This window comes from Taudactylus pleione, unplaced genomic scaffold (genome assembly GCF_031769625.1).
Source record: "Taudactylus pleione unplaced genomic scaffold, aTauple2 ptg000556l, whole genome shotgun sequence".
In the NCBI taxonomy this organism is placed as follows: domain Eukaryota; kingdom Metazoa; phylum Chordata; class Amphibia; order Anura; family Myobatrachidae; genus Taudactylus; species Taudactylus pleione.
The window spans coordinates 24,812,823-24,836,357 of NW_028284958.1; the positions used below are offsets into that span (position 1 = coordinate 24,812,823).

The 23,535-nt window shown below is 42.6% G+C and overlaps 1 protein-coding gene across 2 annotated transcripts in view; it reads left to right on the forward strand.

The window, feature by feature from the left end:
* Positions 1-23,535, forward strand: part of CORO2B (coronin 2B) — a 42,422-nt gene that overhangs the window by 11,325 nt on the left and 7,562 nt on the right. For both annotated transcript variants that reach the window (XM_088452894.1, XM_088452895.1), the window contains exons 2-3: positions 20,867-21,067; positions 21,555-21,671. In XM_088452894.1, the coding sequence (XP_088309020.1) occupies positions 20,867-21,067; positions 21,555-21,671 (318 nt within the window). The remainder of the gene's footprint in view (positions 1-20,866; positions 21,068-21,554; positions 21,672-23,535) is intronic.

Genomic DNA, 23,535 nt, shown 5'->3' on the forward strand with positions numbered 1-23,535 from the left:
TTGTGAATGGGAACCATCTGGCACATATGTGTCCGCATATATAGCAAAGATGTGTTGGTATGTATGTAACTATATACAAATGAGCGTCCACGTGTATGTATGTGCGTGCGCATATGAGCGTCTGTGTATATAAGTATATATACATTTATATGTGTGTGTGCATTATGTGCATCAGTGTGTGTGTTTTGTGAATATGCAGTTTAGCGCACGACACAAAGTAGCATCGTAGAAATGCATCGTCAGACCATAGACGACCAGATCGTCAGACAATAATAGTGTGCGATCATATTCAATAATTTGACTTCGACACATGAAATCTTTGCAAATTTGTTGCATTCTTTCTAACCCTAAAATTTGTCCAATGTTTAAACTTCTGACAAGAGCCCACAGGGAAAATCTGCTTCTCGGCACAGAGAGCAGGAGGTTATTGTACAAGCCGCTCTGACTGCCGTTTCAGGAGATAATCTGTAGCAGATTTTTAGTTTATCGGATAAGCCTCTGAGAGATGGGGAGAGATGAGAGAGAACCGTGGGTCAAGCACTATTGTGCAGCGTAGCCTAAGAAAAAAACATGGTTAGACCTGACACACATAGTCTTAACTCCACTTGCTTATGGGCTGCAGAGATTCCGTGGGGACACATCTAGAGTTTGAAAAGCTCAGTGTCGGTAACTGGCACAGATTCAGTTGAACTGTGTCCAACTTTATCTCTGCAGATATTTTAGTATGTTACAAGGTCTGGAAATTTCCACTAGTTCGATACAGCTATTAAGAGGTCACAGTAACAGATCCTGAAGCACAGAGGTAGCTGATGGAGAAACATGCTAATGGGGATGGGGAAACATGCTAATCACTTCAGCAGCATTATTTTGACGAGCGATTTATGATTTTCTGTGCACACTTTATATAAGCACATCATTCAGATTCTACCAGAAGTCTTGTTGTGGGAACTTAGAGATGTGATTGAAGGGCACTAGTGGCAGACACCTTATTTGGGAGAACGCATTTTAATTGTCAGCTGATTTCTTCCACAAAGATTGTGGGAAGGGGAAGAATGAAAGAACGAGTATAACAAGTAATGGACATGATATGTTATGTAACATTGGTGATCCCAAGTACCTGTAGACCAGAGTCTCTTCACCACAGGCACCAGCTGGACCAAGGAAACTGTATGGCCAAAGCCATGGGTGCAATAAATAATAAACATTAGGAACCAAGGAAGGAATCGTCCTCACCATTTGCGTACTCCAGCCTCCAGTCAGCCTGTGCTGTGATGTGACAGTGCATGGGGATTGGATTTTTGGATCCTCTCCAAAAGGACAAAATCCCCATTTCTTCCCCTCCTCTGGAGCCTAGTGGCCCTTTAGGGGGCATGGGGTCTGCAGGCCCACCACTGGCATTTTGCTTGTGTGGGCTCCTTTCTCCCAATGTTTGAAGTAACTTCCTTCTTTGAACTGGTTCTTCTGCTCTTCTCAGAAGGAGGGAGCCTCTGATGATGTGGAGAGTAGGCTGTCCATAAGGATCGCACCCAAACCTCTCAAAAGTCCCAACGTGAGACACACATAAAAGTGCCTGATGACCCCAGCATTAAGCCAGTGGGTACAAGAGGTTTTCTTGCCCAGTCGCAAGGTTAGGGCACAGAGATAATACAAACCTGTTACAAGGACTGCGAGTACATAGTGCTCTCGCACATTACTCTGTGCTGAGTGCAGGTGTGCGGACCCTACACCCTGCATTTTTGGACACATTTTGCACTGACTACACGCGGCACTTACACCGTGAAATCAAAGCAACTGATCTTGTGGCACTGACCAAGGCAACACTGCCCCCTCAGGAGAATGAGACAAGGTCCTCCTCATATACAGTATGTCCAGATACTACACTTGATTTTAGCCAAAGGTTGTAATGTAAAGTCCTTTGTAAAGTGCCAACACCAGGTTTTCTGCTTTCTGATCTGCTCATTTATTGATGAACAATCAGCTCTTTAGCTCAGTCAGGAGGTGACAGTCTGTTCTTATCCTTCATAAACATAGTGGAGGTGAAGCCAAAATCTACACAAATCAATAGCAATTTGTCATCCTTGATAACCATAATGAGTAGTTCACCACTGTCCTCTTCCCACCATCCTTAAACATGTTCAAATAATATAACATCTTATGTAGAACAGGTACTCTTACTTAATGTATTAGACCTGCTTCCAATATATATATATACAGTCAGGTGCATAAATATTGGGACATTGACAGAATTTTCATATCTTGGCCTCTATTCACCACCACAATGGCTTTGAAATGAAACAAGATGTGCTTTAACTGCAGACTTTCAGATTTAATTTGAGGGTAATTACATCCAAATCAGGTGAACGGTGTAGGAATTACAACGACTTCTATATGTGCCTCCCACTTTGTAAGGGCCAAAAGTAATGGGACAAACTGAACAATCCTAAATCTAACTTTCACTATTTAATACTTTGTTGCAAATCCTGTGCAGGCAATTACAGCCTGAAGTCTGGAACACATAGACATCACCAGACGCTGGGTTTCATCCCTGGTGATGCTCTGCCAGGCCTCTCCTGCAAATGTCTTCAGTTCCTGCTTGTTCTTGGGGCATTTTCCCTTCAGTTTTGTCTTCATCAAGTGAAATGCATGCTCAATCGGATTCAGGTCAGGGGATTGACTTGGCCATTGCGTAACATTCCACGTTTTAGCCTTAAAAAACTTATTGGTTGCTTTGGGTCATTGTCCATCTGCACTGTGAAGCGCCGTCCAATGAGTTCTGAAGCATTTGACTGAATATGAGAATATAATATTGCCCGAAACACTTCAGAATTAATTCTGCTGCTTTTGTCAGCAGTCACATCATCAATAAATACAAGGGAACCAGTTCCATTGGCAGCCATACATGCCCACACCATGACACTACCACCACCATGCTTCACTGATGAGGTGGTATGTTTTGGATCATGAGCAGTTCCTTTCCTTCTCCATACTCTTCTCTACCCATCATCTCTGGTACAAGTTGATCTTTTGTTCCAGAACTGTAATGGCTTTTTTAGATGTTGTTTGGCAAACTAATCTGGTCTTCCTGTTTTTGTGGCTCACTAATGGTTTACATCTTGTGGCGAACCCTCTATATTCACTCTTGTGAAGTCTTCTCTTGATTGTTGACTTTGACACATATACACCTACCTCCTGGAGACTGTTCTTGATTTGGCCAACTGTTGTGAAGGGGTTTTTCTTCACCAGGGAAATAATTCTTCTGTCATCCACCACAGTTGTTTTCCGTGGTCTTCTGTGTCTTTTGGTGTTGATGAGCTCTCCGGTGCATTCTTTATTTTTAAGAATGCTCCAAACAGTTGATTTGGCCACACCTAATGTTTTTGCAATCTCTCTGATGGGTTTGTTTTGATTTTTCAGCCTAATGATGACTTGCTTCACTGATAGTGACAGCTCTTTGGATCTCATACTGAGAGTCAACAGCAACTGATTCCAAATGCAAATGTCACACCTAGAATCAAGTCCAGACCTTTTACCTGCTTAATTGATAATGAAATAACGAGGGAATAGCGCACACCTGTCCATGAAATAGCTTTTGAGTTGATAGTCCCATTACTTCTGGCCCCTTAAAAAGTGGGAGGCACATATAGAAACCGTTGTAATTCCTACAGCATTCACCTGATTTGGATGTAATTACCCTCAAATTAAATCTGAAAGTCTACAGTTAAAGCACATCTTGTTTGTTTCATTTCAAAGCCATTGTGGTGGTGAATAGAGGCCAAAATATTAAAATTCTGTCAGTGTCCCAATATTTATGCACCTGACTGTATATCGCACTACATGGCAATATAGCAGAGCACACATTAGACCAATGTTTCCCAAACTCATTCCTCAGGGAACACTAATAGTGCTTGGTTTTCACATTTCCTAGTTGATGCACAGGTGTATTCATTACTGCAGGGGCAGAACTATGGGAGACAATGGAGGCACCTGCCTGCTTTTCAATGCACTTTGTCCATCTGTCAACAAGTTTTCGTATATATCCTCATTAAAAAATGTTTTAGGCTGAGCTGCGAGCCACGAATGCATCGCTGTCTTCACGTCTTCATCAGACGTGAATAGGCAGAGCCATGGCTGATTTGCAAATGATTTGCAACATAATCCACTAATACTCGTATATCCTACAGAATCAGTTCACGTGCACGTTCAATGTCCTCATCAGTCGTGGACGTGGACAGGCGTCCGGCTTCTTCTTCATGGCTGACTCTTGTGCGACCTACTTTGAACTTCTCTATCCCTTCATAGTAATACATACTTCTTCATGACAAAATACTCTCTCCATACTGTGCACAAAGTTTTCGATAAATATCAGCACCAGACACACCCTCAGATCACAAAAAAACAATCACTGCACGCTGCTCTTCTTTCACGAGTGGGGTAGCCATTTTTTTTTGCACTGCAGTCACAAAGGATCTGATGTAACACATTCAAACCTGCACAGCAGTGACCGGGGAGACAGCGACCTAGTACGGAGAGCGTTGATAAGTTTTAATTTAACTGGAGTGCAGATAATTTTTGACTCGTATTAAACTTTCTGTATGACCAGTATAATAAAACATTATGTGAAATAAGTAAGGTGCTTTGATATAAAATATAGCTGTCAAGTAACACTCTCTGTCCCATTCCCATGTTAAAATATGACATTTTGTGCTTTTGGGTTTATGGTGAAGCTTTTCTATCCTGCATTACTCTGGAATTGTAGGTAAGTATACAAAATTCAAAACCTTTATTGGCCTTAGTGGCACAACTATAGTCACCTATGTAAGATAAATGGTACATACTGATCTATGCATTAAAACACAGATAATATCACCCCTTGGGGGACAATTCAATTGTTTATCGCTCCTGTGACTCCCGTCTAAAGTGACCGGGAGCTATTCAATTGTTTGCGTGACCAGCCCTGCGATGGCCTCATTCTCACACCAGTTAAGGCGCACACAGCACTCGTGACCAGCTAAAAAGCCTTGATTTCCGCGATAAGTGCAGCCTTGTGGCTGGTCGCCCCAAACAATTAAATAGCTCCCGGCCACTTTAGACAGGAGCTACGGGAGCGATAAGTTTGACGTGCGCTAGCCAACATGCTAAGCTTTGATATTTGAGATTTTTGGCCCACATGTACAGCCTTTTAGTGTTTGGCTGCAAGCCATAGGATGTGTTATTTCTGATCACTGGAGTAGGTTACTTTACAACAAAAACTTGGCAATACTAAACATGGCAATGTACCTTCATGTTTAATTCATATACATCAATTCTCTTTGCACCATATTATTAAAAAAGGGCCATAGAAATGTATTACTGAATGTTTCATCATGGATGACAATACTAATAATAATAAAAATCTCCAACAGTGTCTAGAGCTCTGTATTGTTTTAAATGATAAACTATATTTCCTAATGCTTTGAGGATGCCTTACACTTTTGCTAACCAAGCTACTGTAGTTCAATCAAAGAAGCCTGGAGCTGTTCAATGTGTTCAAGTATGTCCTTTCCCCAAAATATCCCCTCGCAGCTACATCCATCTCAGCAAGTGTGGGACTAGGAGGGCTGTGCTCATGTTATGTAGATACAAACCCTCAGGAAAGCTTTGTACTAGGTCACTTTATATAGGGCTTGTGGTATGCACAGTACAGTAACACAGAAGACATACGACAATGTCATTATTAGCAGGAATGGAATTGTGCTTAATAAATGCCTACATTTTATTGATTACTTTTCAAGCTTATTTGCAGGGTTCTGTAAAGTGGGTCAGTCAATGAGATATACGCTGACAGCTATAATTAGTTAGACCTTAATACATACCAGATTGTATGTAGTGTCTCATAGAGACCATAGAGTTATTTAAGTAAGGTTACCCGGCCTTGAGACTACAGTACACTATGAGTATTTTTAGACTTGCCATAATACCCCCTTAATTCGTGAAACATATGAATTACACAGGTTCTTTACCTGGCTACATTTAAACCTGGACTTTACCTGGTTTTAATCAGCCACAGAACCTGTGTAAATCATAGGTGTCCCGGATTAAAGGGATATTATGGCAAAACTAAGTATATTGTGTATATATATATATATATATATATATATTATATAGTGCATTTCACACATTCCAAACTCTTTATGGAGGTAGATCACTTGTGTATGAGGTAGAGGGGGAAAGCAAAGGATATTAATTGCTTTATCATTCTACTGAAACGAAAGCCGGGTACACACTACACGATGGTGTACCCAGCCTATGGGTCGACATGGTGTAACGATACATCGCACCGTCCGTAAACACTGCATGATGTGGTGTACGACGGTGCAATGTATCATTCCATGCTGCCCTTAGCAGCATAGCGTCAATTATCACATTGTCCCTTCTGCTGTGCAGAACATCAAATGGGACGATGCGCAGGATTGGGGCGTATGCACTATGCGATCCGTACTATATAGCGTTCCGATCCAAGACGGAACGATATATTGTGCAATGGATCACATAGTATGTACCCAGCTAAACTGTAGTCTGTTCATCTCAAACAAGGGTCAGATGACAACCTCAAACTTGCAGACTAAACATTAGGAGCCAAGTCAATCGATTGAAAATAATGTGTCTTTTGTTGTCCATTAAAAGAAAACTATTGATATTCCACCTATGATTATGCACTTTGACAGCAGAATGAACCATTTGCCCAATTATGTCCGCAAGGCCATTCATGACAGATGATTGAATCAATTTCTCTGCACTTTCCTCCCTTGTAATTTCTCAGTCAGGAAGTGAGGACAGGAAATGAAGGGACCTGAGCCCTGATTTGCCATGCACTGCTGCAGTATTTATTACATACCTCCATTTATGCTTCTTGTCGCCACCTGTATTTTTTATCCATATATAGATAACTCCAGACAGGTTTGTTTATTTATGGCACATCCCTACTGTGCATTCTGTATTGCTTGTAACAATAGTCAGAGCGTAGCTTAGTGTGGTATCAAGGGGCAGTCAAACAAACAAGTGTACCTCATGCTGTAAAATTATAAAAGCAGAAACAGGAATAAAAAGTCATAGGGCCTGATTAGAGTCAAGAAGCAGCCTTGGATCTTCTACAAAACCCTTGGCAGTCCTAGTAACCCTGAGGCTACTCAGATGGCCCCTCGCAGCTTCTGTAGCCAAGGCCAGGAAGTAGACCATGGTCTTGGCACTCCCAGGCAACGGGGGGGTGACATGTTGCTCAGGGGAGCTGCGAGCGATCGCAGAGGGGAGCTGCGAGCGATCGCAGAGGGAGACCTGTGCATGCGTAGTACAGATCCTGCGCATGAGCAAGTCTCTTACAATCGGAGTTGGTTTGCGTACAACACTGAATCAGGCCCTATGAGCAGTATGTATCAAATGTAAAAATGCAGTAAATTCTCTGAAAATTGCCATTTTCTGAGGCTTAGTACATATGGATCCCCATATATATATTAAAATGGTTTACAGCTAATGTCAGAGATATCTGCTGTGGTCCTGTGGCACAGCAGCCCTCATAGGATTCTATGGGGCTACAATGTGCCAGCATGCAGCAAGCTCAGGAAAGCATGCTGAAGCTCCTGCCCACTAGCCAACGCCATCAATAAAGGGCATTGGCTATAGAAGCCTATGGGCTTCTTAGTACGAGATTCTGGTCCTTGCGGCTAACACATGTAGAGGCCGATGCCCAGGCATACGCATTTGGACTCCCCGAATCATACATCCGGAAGTACATGCGCCGTCGGGACAGCTGTATAGTGGAAGAGCTGTTCCAGTGGTTACTGGCGATCTAAAATGCCGGTATTCTGGGGGGAGATGTATCGCAGTTTATTTGTGAACATTGATACATCTCCCCCTATCTTGTAAGAAGAATTGCTGAAGGGCATCTGCACACCATAAAGTCGTCTAAAGGTAAACAGAAAATCACTTTAACAAGAGTTATTTCAGCAAGTGCCATTTTATATGTGTTCTTCTGTCAGGGTATGGAAATGGTAATATTCATGCAGTGTGTGTACAGGTAGCAAAATTATCCTTTGTACTGATTGATTGTAAGCTCATTTGGGCAGGGCCATCTTTACCTTGTGTTCCATGTCATTGAATTATTTGTGGCTGCTTTATAAATAAAATCTAATAATGGAAATAACTGATCCAAGAAAAATTAAATAAAAAAAATAACTATAAATAAATTGATAATTGACAAGTCTTCCCGAAATTCCGGCATACAAATGGTTGTGTACTCTCCAGGGTATAGAGAGATTGTTAGTTTCAGCCCGCAGTCTGCTGCTATCCCTTCCCTGAGATTGGCTGACAGTCAGGGCTTGGCACAGATCTGCACCCCCACCCCTCACCCAGCTGCTGTCCCGCAGAAATCTGTGAATAGGATCTTTCTCTGTCTTTCCAACTGCAAAGAGTTCACACTGCGATCATCAGAAGGCTTTCATTACATGCAGCTTTAGGGACAAGACAAGAAGGGGTTTGCTTGTTGCCAGCTCTCAGATCTGTGCTAAATTCAGACTACAGGCCCAGAACTGATGGCAATGAGTTCTTACACAGTGTATGAATAATTAGAGAAGGCCTCATTCCAGGCTAACTCTTATTCTCTAGGGCTAGGCAGTCAGCACGGACACTGGGGAAAAGCCATCCCTTTCACAGAACAGCATAGGCATGGCAGAGACTATAAAGAGACTGGGGGGTAAATTTACTAAAGTGAGAGTTTTTAGAAGTGAGGTTTAAAAGTGATGTTGCCCATAGTAACCAATCAGATTCTACGTAACATTTAACTAGCACCTTCTAGAAAATAATAGCTAGAGTGTGATTGGTTGCTATGGGCAACATCACTTTTAAAACTCACTTCTAAAAACTCTCACTTTAGTAACTTTACCCCTGGGATTATTTAAGACAGGATTGCAGGTGCATGAAAGCCCACTAAGAAAAAGGCTGCAGTGCAACTTGTAGCCAAAAGGTGGAGGTACAGACCCCATTTATATTCCATTTTATTTTTGGGTGTATTATAGAAAGTAGACTAAACTAGAACTATATTTTGTATAACAATACAGATACTTTATGGGCTTGGCTTCTGTGTATGTTTCCTATTTATATATAAAGTGAGGGGTTTATTTATCAAAAAATGTTCCTTGATAATTCCGCTCTTCCCCTGGCAACAGACTCAAATGTGCAATAATTAGAACTATGAAAAGTTTGGATGGATTTATGCAAATCGTAGTAACTTAGCACTGCGTATAATTCATGAGAAAGTAGTGCATGCCACATACAATGCATATATGCACACAGAATAGTTATAGCTGCCATTAATTGGGCGGGGGGGAGGTCAGGAAAAAGAGGTTGGGGTTTACATTTTGGGAAAATTACCTATCTAACTGTAACCCTGAGACTGGGAATTGGGGTCAGAAAAACATTTTTCAGGTCCGCATGCATGGGTGGGACAGACTTTGGCAACTGGCAGTCATTCATGATCTGGTCCTCCAAGCAACCTGCTAGTATAGCCATTCCCCCTGGAAGCATGTGGCTAAGGGAGCCACAAATCTGGTCACTCAGTAATTGGCCCTAATGACCAGAGCTGCCCAATTGTAAAAAAAAAACCCCAAAACAAACAGCTACAAAGGAGTAAAGGAGCTACAATGTAGTACAATTTTGTAAGACCCTGTTAACACGTTCCTACAAAACAGAATTATGTCTCTAGATTTCAGCTGTACCAGGCAGGCCTTAACTGTATAGGGATCCAGAGTGCTTCGGTCACTTACTGTATTATTGAGTCTGCTTTCCCACTCTTGGCAGAATCAGTTCTGCAATGCAGGACGAGAATTATATTACAGTAAATTCCACGGCATCAGCCATTTTCTGATAATTAGGACAAAAGATATAAAATATTAGACGTTTAAAAACCATCCAGGTTCCTGACACTGCACTAATAAATAACATTAATGGTACTTTATGTCCTTGATATTCAGTGTACCTCTTGTGTTACATCAGCTGCATTTTTCTAAGAGCATACAATGGCGTGCCAGTGGCTATAATGTCGCTGTCTGTGCACTTCCTGTGTGAGCCCTTCATCAGGAGGAAATCAGTGGTTTAGTGAGATCAGACTAAGTAGTAAAACATACTGATCTATAGCAACTAATGATAACACACAAATAACGTACACAGATACCTAATATGGCGGAACTACGTTACCTTCAGTTTAAGCAAATTCCACAGCGCGTTAAACAGAATGACATTAAAAATGAACTAAAAAAAACTAATTATATGCCACCTCCATCACCTCTTCTTATATTCACACCAGGCAGATATATTCTTCATAAATGTATCATTGTTAGTGCATCAAGTTTGGGTGATTGAGCCACAAACTGCATTAAAAGTTATTTTCCTCACTATTCTTTACAAGCTTTGAAACCACTCAGTTGTCATAGTGTTAGTGCTATACATCTCATCATGTTCTGTGCATAAGCTGAACAAGATGTAGTAATATAGTATCATTTTAGACTACAGAAATAAGAGCATTGCTTGGAAATTAAATATTGATATCATTAGGTTTGGGTAGAGCATGCTGGTGCTACAAATGTAAATATATTTGGTAATATTCCGTAGGAGGTACTGGGGGACTATTTTTTAAATCATCTTTTTGGAGCAGAACGGTCGGCACAGTGGTTGGCATTACAGAGGTTATAAATTAGACTCCCATTCAGATTGTATGTATCGTTCCGTGCTTGTGTGGGTTTCCTCTGCATACGGCGGTTTCCTCCCACAATCCAAAAATATACTGGTGGGTGAATTGGCTCCGACAAAAATTAACCCTAGTGTGTATATATGTGCATATACATATGGTAGGGAATATAGATTGTAAGCTCCACTGAGATAGAAACTGATGTGAATTGACAAATATTACCTTTAAAGTGCTGCGGAATATGTGTGTGCTTTATAAATAACTGCCAATAAATAATAATAAGATTCACTATATATGGGGTCCACATTTCTGAGCTCTTCACCATAGGGTGTAGCAGTGGATGTTAGAACTTACCTGATCACAGTCTGAATATAATATCTTTTCGGAAATATTCAATGGTTTATTGCAGTACTATCCAAAGGAAGGATCAAACATTCAGAGAGACACTTTCCCCATTCCCATTTACCTACTGAAAACTTTGGAGAAAGGACATTATTGATCGTATAATTTGCTTATATATATATATATATATATATATATATATATATATCAGATGTCAGATCGCACACACCTATACACACAGCTTGCTGGTGCCAGGTCAAATTTATCCAGTATCAGCACCAAAAGTTATCCAGCAAAGGTAAACTTGAGGAGACCAGCACACCACCATATAGTCTAATGTCCAGAAAAATAGTTTTAATAGAGTATCAATTAAGATGCCACCATATAACAAGCCATCATAATAAGTATGTAATTATACTCATCCATATAGTGTGGAAGAGTGTTAGCAGCACATGGAGGCAGTGCATGGCCATCCCGACGGCCCGTTTCGGTATACACATAACCTTTTCTGGCTGACCCTTGAAAAAGGTTATATGAATACCGAAACGGGCCGTAGGGGTGGCCATGCACTCTATTAATTCTATTTTTCTGGACATTAGACTATGTGGTGGTGTTCTGGTCTCATCAAGTTTACCTTTGCTGGATAACTTTGGTGCTGATACTATAATATAATATATATATATATATATATATATATATATATATATATATATTTTAGAATTTTTATTAATAGTCATAAATACTAGTGCTTAATGTCAAGATACAGTTCCTGCATCTTACATGTACCATAGGTGAAGTTTGTGTTTTCAGATCTATCCTAACCAGTAGCTTTGGTGCGCACCATGGTTATGGGGACGTGGTTACACCTGCATTGCACTCTCGGGCCCCTACAGAGGCCCAGGTTACCTGTACACTCCCCGGTTCTCAGCACCCCTAAACCTAACCACAACACATAGCACAGTAAATGATCCATAGTAATCATAGCTCTATTTAGATTATAAATTCTGCAAAAATGCTCATTTAAAATTACATTGTGGAATAGCAATGCAAATGCAGTACTTGAACAAAGCAGCTTATTCTGCCACTAAACTAGTACTGTTTAATATTTTGCAGCACTTTTGTTCATCTTTGTTGCATAGTGACAGGTCCACATTAAGGGTTATATTTACTAAAGGTCGATTTTAACAGTCAACTTTTGAATTAGTTTTATGTATTAGTAAATGTGTGATTTAGCCCCAGAAACAAAACATCAATGTTGATCGGTTTTGATCGATTCTAAATCGATTAAAATCGACCTTTAGTAAATATACCCATATTTACTAAAGGTCGATTTAACTGTAGTAAACTGTATATCAGTCAGTAGTAGAAAGGGATTTTGTTGTAAGAAAGGTTTTAAAGTTTTATAAATAGCACTTTCTGTATAATCAGACATATCCACTTTCCCAATTTACGTATAATATTTTCCCTATTAGTTTATCAAAGTTTATTTTAATACAAAGCTGTAACCTTGAGACAAGACCTACATTTAGATATTTGCATACTTGCATTGTTCCAACAAACTAATTATTTTGTCTGTTAAAAGCACAAACAGTTGTAACTGTGTGCAAACAGGAAAAGGGGGAATAGCTATAGGTACTTATAAGTGTCTTCTGTTTCACTCACAAATATATATGTTAAACTTTTCAAATATTTGCAGAATACAAAGTGTTTGAAATGTTTCCAAATATGCTGCATAATTCATGAGAGCTGGATTGCAAAAGACGATTTTCTCTTTAAAGTAGTCCCATTGTTTAGACACATTTGATACATTCATATTCATGAAAATACAGCATTTGTCTCAGTTTAATATCTCTTTATTGAGGAAATGAATAGAAACAATGTAAGCACATATTAACAATTCTGACGCCAGTTCACAATTGTTTTTTTCTTTTCTTTTCCACACTCTCACCTAGGGCGAGAATTAGGAGGAGGAAGAGCAAGTCTCTCTTGTGTGGTGGGATATGCATACACTCCACTCTCCTCCAACTGACTACTCTACAGCTCCTTACCCGGCTAATATATTTTCCAAAAGCCGCTCAGAAATTGTCAGGGTTTTTTTTTATGATTGAATTAGGTCAAGAACATCTATTTAAAACTTATCCAACACAAGTGTATTAAAAATCTATATATATATATATATATATATATATATTATAATTTTTTAAACACATGACATTAATATAATTTTCTTTTAAATATCACCTGGAGATATATTGGCATATTGATCATTGGAATATTGCGACATCGCGACTACATTTTCCCAGCAGCTGGTCCTCTCTGCAGCTGCCAGAGGAGTCAGGAGGTACCTCTGCCATTGGTGGCTGCTGGAAACGCAGTGGGCATTTCTGACTGGTCACATTGTTTGCGACTATGTCAGGTAGCGAACAGCTTGGCCTGATCGCAAGCGATGTGGTTTTAAGGGTATGCAGTCGGGATGCCTACGGTCCAATTTCTGCAAGGGTCTAATGACAGGCGTCGAAATCCCGACACCTGTAATTTTACCTATGTCGAGAGCCCGACGCCCAGCATCCCGATCGAAGGTAAGCACGGCACCGGGCACGGACAGCCACAGGGGGGGGAGGGTTAGGTTAGGGGCTCCCGGGGGGGCTTAGGGTTAGGCAGCCCCCCGGGAGGGTTAGGGTTAGGCCAGGGGAAGGGGGGGTTAGGGTTAGACAGACCCCCAGTAGACTTAGGTTTAGGCAGCGGGGAAGAGGGGGTTAGGGTTGGGCACTTGGGGGGGAGGATAGGGTTAGGCACCCCTAAGGGAGGGTTAGGGGGGGTTAGGTTAGTTTGTACTCACCTTAGCTGCTGTTGGGATCTTCACCTCTGCCGGGCTTCCTCTGTTGGTAAATCATACCAATCCCGGTTTTAAGACCATACACTGAAAGCACCTGGTTGTGATAAATCAGGATTTTTGACCAGTAGAGTGAAAACAGATAATAAAGACTACATAAATGTTAGGATCAGCAGGTTAGGCCAACAGTGAAGAGTGGAGACGATCATAGAGTATATAGTAGGTAGCTTCAGGAACCTTGCAACAACATTGGGTTGGATCCCCAAAGCCTGTCCTGCAATATCAATCCATTGATTGGAATTCTTTGATCGAGTCCTCTACAGAATTCTAGTAAGTATCACCACTTGGTGAGTCTGTGATTATCCCATAAAAATTCACTAACCTCTTTGGAAATCTCCCCAGAGTCCCCATAAAATCTGGGAGGATGTAGATTGAAAGTGTTTATAGGAGTCCTAAAACTTTTGGGACGGTGCTCATCTTAATGTTAATTCTTCTCAAAAGGAAGAAACCACATCATCGTAAGCCTAGCAAGCACTCTGGGAATTAGTGGTATGAAATTTACCATTAAACAGGTGGGTGTGATTCCTTGTTATTAACACACCCAGATATTTAATGCAATCTGAGTGCCAGACAAAGGAAAAAACTTTTCAGGATGCCACCTAGGATGGACAGAGAGTCGAGAGATTAAAGCCAAACATTTGACAACATTTATTTGGAAGTTAAAGAACTGACTGAATTCTTGGAATTCTGTCATGAAATAATTAGCGATATCACAGAATTTGCGATAAGGGCTATTACTGTAGATTGCCCGCAAAATGTGCCAATATGTTGCCTTCCCCACACTCTCACCTGGACCCTAGAGTTGTCACGATTAGCCCTGATGGATCCAGCTATGAAGATCAGCAAGAATAAAGGGTGGTCTTGTCATGTTTCCATTACTTATACTGAATGGAACTAAATATTTAAATGTTGGCCATGGGATTCCTTTGCAGCTAAAGACTTCAGCACAGACATACTGGACCATGGCCTCTAGCATCTCAGTGAGGAACTGACAATTTACCCAGTCAAAGACCTTCTCTGCATCCATTTATAGGAGTCAAGTTGTTTGCCTGATGGCCATGTGTATCTGGTCAGTGATCTTTGTGGTGTTGTCTCGGCCCTCATGTCCCAGGACAAACTCAATCTGATCAGTGTGGATTAGATCTGGTACTAAAAGTATGAGGCGATTGGAAGTAATATTTGAAAAAAAACTTTGAATTTATAGTTTAACAGGGAGATTGGTTGTAACTAGAGCAATGGGGAAAGGAGGGTGGTTGGTCCTTTCTGTGAGATGTTCCTCAAGGAACTGTTGTGAGAAGATGGATTAATTTGCTTGAATCTGCTCCTTCTGCTGGCCCTCATTTAGAGCCTGCAGGAGGAGCAGATTCAAGTTATCCCTAAAGGTTTTGCAGTAAGTTATAAAGAGGCCACCAGGGCCAAACTTTTACCTGGTAGGGTGGAAGAGATGGCCTCCTGGGACCAGTGAGTGACAGGTCCAGATGTTAAGTGTGTATCATTGAATGGGTGGGGTCACTGCAGAGTTCTTTGCCTGACAGACATTTGTGCCACAAAAATACAAATTCCCTGGCTGGAGCAATTGACTTTATTCCCTCACATTTATGCTTCTTTTTTCACACAGATACAGTATGTGATATATGATGAATGAGTGAGATAGTACAAGGCATTGTCTTCCTATCTGCTCTGTAGGGCGTTATGTCAAAAGATCACTAACAGGAAGACCAGTCCTATAGTGAGTAGACTGACAACAAAGGACACAGTAATGAATGTGACACAAATAGAAGATACGGTAAATGTAGATGCAGAGGATTTCCTGTCTAAATATAGGGTGATCTTTTAAATAGTGGTGATTTTAATATTTAAGGTTAAGGTCATACTGATGCATGACTATACTAAGGGAAGAAGTTAACGCCTTATGTCAGTGGGAGATGCTACAGAGAGAGAGGTCCATTCATTGCAAGGAAAATTGTAGGAAGGGTTATAGGAGGGTGGGGGGGGGGGCACAGACAGTAAAGCTTTTGTTGCCCCTCGCCCTGCGGAACAGAATGTTCTAAAAAATGCATGTGATGCACTCCATTCATGGCTATTAGTAAGGGCACTCAGGGTTAGGGTTTATCTGCATAAATACCACGCTTTGCCCTGTAATACAAAACCATGTCATTTATCATATATCAATAGTGTATTGTTATTATAAAGGAAATGGAAAACGAGAGCAAAGATGCAAAGACCACAGATTTCTATTCTATAAGCGGAAAAGGTATCAGCAAAAAATAGTTTTCATGTGTTATTAAAAAAAAGAAAACAAACAGAAAAATGTTGTAATTAGTACTTTGGTGTTACACCTCCCTGTGCTCTTCTGGGCTGCTATGCAGATTGCAGTCAAGGCCTCATTCAGATCCGCTCGCAAGCGCTATGCGCTCGCAAGAGGGTCGATGGTGGGGCACTGCGCACACGCGACCCCCGGAGCGAGTGAGAAATTCACTCGCTCCAGGGCTAGCTACAAATGGGGTGGCTGTCGATGTTGATCGACAACTCGCCCCGTTTTGTAGGCGGGGAGAGGGGGTGGCTGGTCAAACGGAGGCATTCCTGAAGGAACGCCTGCCGTCAGGGCCGGATTAAGGTCTGAGGGGTTCCCTGGGCATCAAACATGTGGGGGCCCCTATTACGTGCCCTTTATGCAGTGCACCCAGTAGTAGTGCCCCCAGGAGTGTTGACTCTTATGCAGTGCCCCCTATGCAATGCCCCCTGTAGTTATACACCCAGTAGTAGTGTTCCCAATAGTAATGTCCCCTGTATAAATACCCCCAGTAGTAATACCCCTGTAGTTGTGCCCCCAGTAGTCATGCCCCCTGTGTGTGCCCAATAGTAATGCCCTCAGTAGTAATACCCCTGTAGTTGTGTCCCCTGTGGTAGTGGCACCAGTAGTAATGCCCACTGTGGTAGTGGCACCAGTAGTAATGCCCCCACCCCCCTCGAGTAATGTCCCCTGTAGTAATGTCCCCCCCCGAGTAATGTCACCAGTAGTAATGTCCCCCTTGAGTAATGCCCCCAGTAGAAATGCCCCCCCCCCGAGTAATGCCCCCAGTAGTAATGCTCTCCCTGAGTAATGCCTCCAGTAGTAATGTCCCCCCCGAGTAATGCCCCCTGTAGTAATGCCCCGAGTAGTAATGTCCCCCCCGAGTAATGTCCCCCCCAGCAGTGGAATAGCCGCTTGCGCTAAAGAGAAAAAAAAAATCATACTTACCTTAAGCCCCGATCCCGCTGCCTTCTGATCCGCTCGGCTGGCGCTGCTCCTCTGCACTATGGGAGAGACGCATGACGTCTCTCCCATAGTTCACTGCCTGAGCCGGAAGCCGGAGCTCACGAGTGAGCTCTAGTCTCCGGCTCTGGCTGCCGCTGCGGGGAGGGAGACGGGCACCCGCTGGTCACAATCTCAGCGGGCGCCTGGTGTCTCCATGCGGCACCGGGGTTAGGTGTCCGGAGGAGGCGGAACTGGTTCCGTCTCCTCTGGTTCACTTTAACCCCGATGGCTGGGTGTGGGGGCCCTTCAGGTGTGGGGGCCCAGGGACGATCGCCCCTGTCGCCCCCCCCTTTAATCCGGCCTTGCCTGCCGTTTGTTGGCGGCCCTACTGACATCACTCGTGATGTCAGTAGTGAGCTTGCTGCTCTATTTGAGCAGGTAACTCACTGGGGATTGCGGCAGACGGGACTCTACCACAAGGGACTCGCGATGATCGCGATCATCGCGACCATCACCTGGATGCTCGCAAAAGCTGTGGGTGGCCGCCCTGATTCAGAGCGAGCTCTCGCTTTTTGCGAGCGCCTATGAATCAGGCCCTCAGTGTATAGTTCTGGTCATAGAGCACTGGGTCAGTTCAGTTTGACCACACGTGTAAATTAAATATTGTACCATTATTTATAGTAACAGCTACAAGTTTTGTGGAATGTGTACTTTGTGGTGTCGTAGCTGTGTATATTGCAGTGATTTATCATGTCAGATGACTTTTGTATATCATATTGCTTCTTTTTTTAAAACCTACAACGATATGAATTACAATTAGCGCACTGTAATCAATACTGTATGTCTAGGTACAGTTAAGTGTTTAAGGAAATTTTAGCAGCTGGCTAAAGAGAAAAAGGATGAACTCTTTAGGCAAAATTAGTATAGAATTAGCCTGCGCTCAGATTTCTTTAAATAAAAAGGCTTAAATCTCAGAAGTACCCTTTCAATGTGTATTACCTAATTAAAGCAACTTGATACATAAACCACACAATAATTAAAATACTCAATAATGATACAAATAATATGAATGTGCATCAGCACTAAATGGCAAAAACATAGATGTAAATCCAAATAGTTGTAATTATTAGAAATTAGCTGAAGTTGCCCAGGTTTAAATCTTCAAGTGAGTAAGTTTTATTTTGTGATGTCGTCCAATCCATCCAATGTAAGGCCCAAAACAGGCTCCCTGGGTCAAAGTTCTTCCCGGCGCACTCTGCCATGAGGACCGACCGGGATCTCAACCAATTGCCGCCCCACTGTGAAGTTTTCACCCAAATCCATCCAATGGAAGGCCCAGAACAGGCTCCCCGGGTCAAAGTTCTGCCCAGCGTACACCATTGGGACGTCCGACAATGGACTTCAACTTCCTAGTATGTCTTCTGCGTCTTTGTGCACAGCAGATTTGAGAAGTTATGTTAATGTTGCAGCCGTCTGGATTTGTACAGAGTCGCCCATCTGCTACGTCTGTGATCCCCCAGTGGCGTGCAAAGATGCGCCATCGATCCTCTGAGCAACCCTATGCTTGAATGATCATCGGAACGATGACTTCGGGGCCAGTACCACTGCGTATGAGGACGCAGTCGCTGGCTGCGACATGCCCCCTGAAACGGACAAGACACGCCTGCGTTTGACTTGCCATCCCCGTTACATCCCACAAACGTTCACTACCTGTCAATCATTCTGCGTCTAAATCAACAATACGACTGCTGTCTTAAATTGCAGCATCGGATCATATGCATAAACATCGGTCATCTGTGTAACCCTCAGGTTACTCAGGATGACTTGAGAATTAACGCTGCTGAAGCCAGTGAAGCTGTGTCCAGCCATTGGCTTCAGCACACCCAGAAAATGGGGCAACATGCCCCCGCTTTCCGAAACGCTGCCTGATTGTGCCTCAGCTCCGCCCCCAAATGGGAGCAGCCTGTTAATCAGACTGTGGTATCAGGGCATTGCAAGCAATCTCGCAGAACATGATCTGAACATGCGCAGATATCACACCATCGGAGATATACGTAAACCATCAGGTTTGCGTACATCACTGAATTAGGCCCAATGTTACCAAATCAAAAGTACATTTGTATTTTAATCTGTACTGGACATTTCTCTGCAAAGTTAAACCTTCACAGACTTATAGCATTTTGGTAGCTGCAGCTTAATATCAGATGATGAGCTGAAAGTTCCTTGATTGCATTGTTTTTTCTTTGTAATGCTGGCTACACACTGGCCAACATATTGGCCGTTCAACTGAACAGCCGATATATTGTGTGTGCATCGGCCAGTGTGTACTAGTGATATGTCTGTGAATATCTGCAGATATGTTGGTGCATCGTGCTGTGTGTACGGGCGGTCAGACGACCACCCGTACACTTGCTGCACGGGTCAGCGGTGATTGACAACTCAACTGGGCGGGTGAATGTAAATGCCCGCCCAGTCTTGACGTTAGTCACGATGGATCGGGCAGTCTGTATGCAGAACATATGTTCTGCACAGATTGCAGATATATTGGTGAGGTGTGTACCCACCTTAATTTCCTTATGTGCTTTTCAGTCATACATTTCTATCCATAGACAGAATACATCCAATTTGTATTGCCATGGGATATGACAAAAAAGCTGCCCTCTGGATACAATTGTATCCAACAAAAGGAGCGCAGCAAAACAGCGTCATAATCCAGTGCAATAAAAATAAACATCTACCTAATATAAATACATGGCTGTAAAACACAGAGGTTGCATTGAAGGTTTCATGATGGCACGTACAAGCCAATACATTAAAATTATCTGAAAGTGGAAACCGCCTTTATCTTAAAGAAAAAACTGCAGAGCTGTAACTATATCTACCATTGTCATAGGAACCTGTTAAGTAGAATTTTCCTGCTAAAATGATCTCCATCAAAAATGTTCATGTTGCATCCAATACTTTAGATTCCAAGGTTGGGATGATGAACCATCCTTAAATGTATGTACTGAAATACCTACGGGGGGAGGTCAGCATTCTGAAGAAACATGTTTTATCACATTTATCTCACATACAGTATATCACACTGCACATGTATTGCAAACGCTGAGTATACTGACATTTAAATATAGATAAATAGATTTACAGTGCATTTGACTGAGGTCAGCACATTTTCTTTATCAAAACCTGGAGAGCAATAAAGTGGAGAAATAAAGTACCAACCAATCAGCTCCTAACTGTCATTTTTTAAACACAGCCTGAAAGTGACAGTTAGGAGCTGATTGGTTGCTACTGATCTCTCTCCCAGTCTTAGTACATCTCCCCCTTATTAGTCTTTATCTCATTGTGGTCTGTTATTTGCCCAGTTCTAAAGTATATGGAAATAGAATAACCTGTAGCCAATTTTCACAGCAGCACAAATTATTTCAGGATATTAGTTAGCTGATACTATGGCAGGCAGTGACCTGTCCGTTTCTCTGATGATTACCTTAGGAGACAGATGCAGTGTCATCATGATGTGATGAGGCGAATGGAGACAAGCTATTAAAGTGGCAGTTCATTAGCAGCTGGAAGCCAAGGGTTGCCTAAACATTGCATAAAACATGCTGAAGAGAGATACATTTCATGACAGAACAGGCTGTACTTGTGGTGTTACAGGTGCCTTGTTGGTCTCTTCCAGATGTCATGGCGCCCACAGTATCGCAGTTCTAAGTTCCGGAATGTGTATGGCAAGGTTGCGAGTCGGGAGAACTGCTACGAATGTATACCGATCACCAAGAATGTGCACGATAACCCCTTCTGTGCTGTCAACACCAAGTTCCTAGCGATTGTTACAGAGAGTGCGGGAGGGGGAGCTTTCCTAGTCATCCCCCTTCACCAGGTGAGTGGCAGAATCGACCTCTTATCACTCAGTATTTGTCCTTCACAAAAACAATATTCAGTGACAATAGACTAAAGGTGTCATAAGCATTGAATCTGTCTTGTTGATCTTTGGGTTGGTTAATAATAATAATGAAGGGATTTATGACCGACACAAATAATCCCTCCCAATGTAACCTAACAGTAAAAGTGGGGGACATTTTGTTTAGATGAATTTATTTGCTCAGTTTTCTATCTTACACTCTTTGTGAAGTACCTGTGAGGTAACTGGTAGTGCTGGGATACAACACTCAGAACTGAGTAGTTCTATTATGACTTAGGCCATCAGCATGATAGTGGTTAATCAGATCAGTACAATACCAGGGAGTACTATGGAAGCCTGTGTGCAGGTGGAGGGAGGAGCTACTGACAGGTGTATCTGTCTGTCCTCCTCCCCCAGGTCAGCATGGCGGGGAATTCACCTGTGAAATGTTCTGTGCCTCCCCCAGACTGGTCGCATTGAGCCCAACCATCCCAAGGTGTGCGGGCACCAGGGCACAGTGCTGGATATTAAATGGAACCCGTTCATTGAGAATGTCATCGCCTCCTGCTCTGAGGACACCTCGGTAAGTCATGCTATACAGCAATGTATAATGTCGTGATCATGAAATTATGTCAGTGTGACCTTTCATATTATGAATGAATTACTCCTTATCAGGGCCGTAACTACAGGATGGTGCGACCAGTGCCATGGCACAGGACAACACAGGGCAGGGGGCACTGTTCTAGCCTCTTAATTTTTCTGTTTTTATAAATCTCACTTGTAGCTTCCTCTTCTTTTATCCCCAGCATCTCCTGGCCTCCCCTATCTCTTCCCTAGCCCTTCCCCATGAGGACATGGCCCTTTTCAGGTGTGTGTTTTATGTCCCTACTTGAAAAATAGGAGGGGTGCCAATGCTCTTTATGGCACAGGTAAACAAAAAGTCTATTTACGGCTCTACTCCTTATATTGCCAAATTAAAGTGCACCTATCACCTACTGTACACTCTGTTTTGTGGGCTGAACTAATACTAATGAGATGGCAGCCTGTAACTTTACTTCATACATCTGCATTCTGCACTGCAGAATGCAGAAGTGCCAGACGAAAATTACTGCTTTATTTTGACAGCTGATAATGTTGTTGCCGCGGATGTTGCTATGAGACCAGACGACCGCCGGTCTCAATACCGACATCAGAATCCTGACAAGGGACTTAAGAAAGGTGTTGAAATACTGACGCCTATCTTAATCCCGAGGCCGGTACGCCAGCCCGATTGAGGTAAGTCTGGGGCGCCTTTAACGTTAGACGCGGGGGGGAAGGAGGGTTAGGTTTAGGGAGCATAGCGGGGTTAGGGTTAGGTTTGGGGGGGTGTGGGTTAGGCACTGCTACGGGGGAGGGTTTGGCAGAGCCATAATTAGACTTTTTTGTGCCCTGGGCCAGAAAGAGCATTGGTACCCCCCCCTTCCCTTCAAATAGGGACACAAGCGTGCCCGAAATGGGAGTAGCCTAATGAGCAGTATTTTGATATCTGTGTGTTAAATAAAAGAGGTGACTGAAGGTGCTTTGGGGAAGTGGCCAGGTGGAGGGGGAGTCAGCCAGGGAGCAGATAGGGGCGGCCAGGGATAAAAGAAAAGGAAGCTACAAGTGAGAATGACTATAAATAGAAAATTGACAGGCAAGAGCAGTGATCTCTGGCCTGCGCCATGGCACGTCGCACCAGCCTATTTCAGCACTGGCTGTTGCTATATAACAGTCACATACACTTTCAGCCACCATGGCCACAATTGTAATTTCACTTTCTTATGTCTCACATGTTCCTCACACCTGTAAGCTCATTTGAGCAAGGTCAACTTTACCTACTGCTTCATGTGATCATATGTAATTTGATGGTATCATTTCATGATTAGTGTATTTACTTATAAATTCCAGATTTTTTGCTCTTGACCTTTTTTTTTTCCTGTTCAAAAATGAAAAATTTCCTTTTTACTTAAAATGCTGTGGTACGATACGTATTATTACATATATGATATATTTACTATGAAAGCTAACAAAATTAAGCTGCCTGTGTTATTTCCTTTTCTCATTCAGTGTAGATAAGCTAGAGGGACTTCTACATTCACTGTCCAGCTCTGTCTCACTCCCCTCCTCTGTCTCCTTCATATTCCTTTCTCTGCCTCCTCCGAATCCCCTGTCTCCTCCCATCCCCACCTCTGTCTCCCCCTCATCCCCTCCTCTGTCACTGTCTACTTCTATACCCTTCTGTGTCCTCTTATCTTCTCTTGCTGATCCCCATCCACTCCAATGACTACTTTCATCCCCACATCTCCTAGTCCTCCCCATCCCTTCCTCTGTCTCCTCCTCATTCTCTCAAGTCTCCTCCCAATTCCTTCCTGTCTCCTTCCATCCTCTCTTGTTTCCACCCATCCCCTTCTGCCTCCTCCAATCCTCCA